At 42.3% G+C, this 1,632-nt stretch overlaps 1 protein-coding gene across 1 annotated transcript; it reads left to right on the top strand.

Annotated features, from left to right (window-relative positions):
* The first annotated feature begins 109 nt into the window (after window positions 1–109).
* Window positions 110–1,146, top strand: LOC119582147. Its single transcript, XM_037930385.1, has one exon. It carries the CDS (start codon window positions 528–530, stop codon window positions 840–842), a length of 315 nt encoding a protein of 104 aa, XP_037786313.1. The 5' UTR covers window positions 110–527; the 3' UTR covers window positions 843–1,146.
* The last annotated feature ends 486 nt before the right edge of the window (window positions 1,147–1,632 follow it).

Below are 1,632 nucleotides of genomic sequence, written 5' to 3'. Positions count from 1 at the left end.
TTAGGATGTGGAAAGACAGAGAATCACACCAATGCCCCAAAGGCACACACGTAAAAACTGAAGGATCACAGAAGAAAATGAAGACCAAAATTTTCGCCACTGACTGTGAAAACATTGCATGACAGAGCGAAAGGGCGAGTGGGTAACCCTCACAACCTCATGCCACCTCTCACTCTCGTCTTATATAAGGGTGATCACGGCGACTCCGAATCACTTGTCTCTCAGCACACGAACAATACAGACATGAAGTTTCTGGTGGGTACAAAAAAAAAAAGAAAATACATAAAAAGATATTAAAACATTACTTCAGTCTTTTCTTGATTTTGAAATATTGAATTTATATTTCCAACGTGTATGTGCGTATTTGTGGATTTATTGGACGGATATGGTCAGTATATCGTGCTATGTTATATAACGTAAGGTGCATGTATAGTTTTTTATATACTCCGATGACAATTAAAGGTGTATCTAAATAGTGTGTGAAAATGACAGATTAATTGATTTAGCAAGTGTCAGTATCTTATATCATGACCCGGATATACATACATACTCGAATACATTCTTTATACTATATTCTTCCCCAGACCATAGTACTAGTGAGTGTTTCGGTGGCGTCGGCGGCTCCCCAGGAAGGGTACAACTACCAGGCTCCTACCGGTCAGGGGTCCCAGTTCTCGTCAGGGGCAGGCCAGTTCTCCGGTACCGGTTCTGGACAGTATTCTGGAAATGCGCAGTTTGCTCCGGCGCAGTACAGCTTCCAGTGGGATGTCAACAATCAAGCCTTTGGCAACTTCTACGGCCACAAAGAACAGAGAGAAAACGATTACACCGAGGGGAGGTAAGTATAAGGAGAAACTACATTATATAATATAGTCGGGAATTTAAAGAAGCAAGACATGAAATCCAAAATAAAGGGAAAACAGATATACTGAAAAAAAATTAAATGAAAATAAATAAAAGTGGTGAAAAAACTAAGTGATTCAATGTAGAAATTATTCAGATCTCTCTAAAATCGACACCCACGCTTCTTATAAGAAAGGTAAAGCAAACAGTATCCATAGCACCGTAAGAATCACCGGAAGGAAAGTGGAATTAGAGGCAGAAAAGTGCTTTTCAGAGGAAGTGAGGGCAGAGCCAATGATGAAGTGAAACGCCTTCGATTCAGGCCTGTGTGGGTTCGACGTAAATTAACATGAAAATATAGTTTTTGATAGGAGCGAGTTAGGCATATATAGCATCCAAGTAGTTGAAATTGACAACATTATTTACGTCGTCCGCGCATATTTACTGTGCATTTTGTGTAGAAAACACAATCAAAGGTTAGTTATCCTTCATAAAAGCTAAAAGACAAGAATGATCATCCATAATAACGAGTTCGAAATTGATCTCAAGATAATCTACAAACCGCCATTTTCTTCGCAGTTACTACGTGCAGCTGCCCGACGGTCGCCGCCTCGTGGTCGAGTACTATGCCGACAGCACCGGATACCATCCTACCATCAGCTTTGAGGGAGAAGCCCAGTATCCCTCCGGGCCAGGTCAGTTTGGTCCAGGTCAGGGCGGTGGGCCAGGTCAGTTTGGACCAGGTCAGGGCGGAGGTCAAGGTCAGGGTTATCCCCAGCCTGGTCCAGG

The sequence above is a fragment of the Penaeus monodon genome, chromosome 15 (genome assembly GCF_015228065.2).
Source record: "Penaeus monodon isolate SGIC_2016 chromosome 15, NSTDA_Pmon_1, whole genome shotgun sequence".
In the NCBI taxonomy this organism is placed as follows: Eukaryota; Metazoa; Arthropoda; class Malacostraca; order Decapoda; family Penaeidae; genus Penaeus; species Penaeus monodon.
This window is presented reverse-complemented; position numbering and strand designations above follow the sequence as displayed.

Bases quoted from the DNA above. Each gene is read 5' to 3' on its own strand.
- LOC119582147 (XM_037930385.1), top strand. From the start codon at position 528: ATGACCCGGATATACATACATACTCGAATACATTCTTTATACTATATT.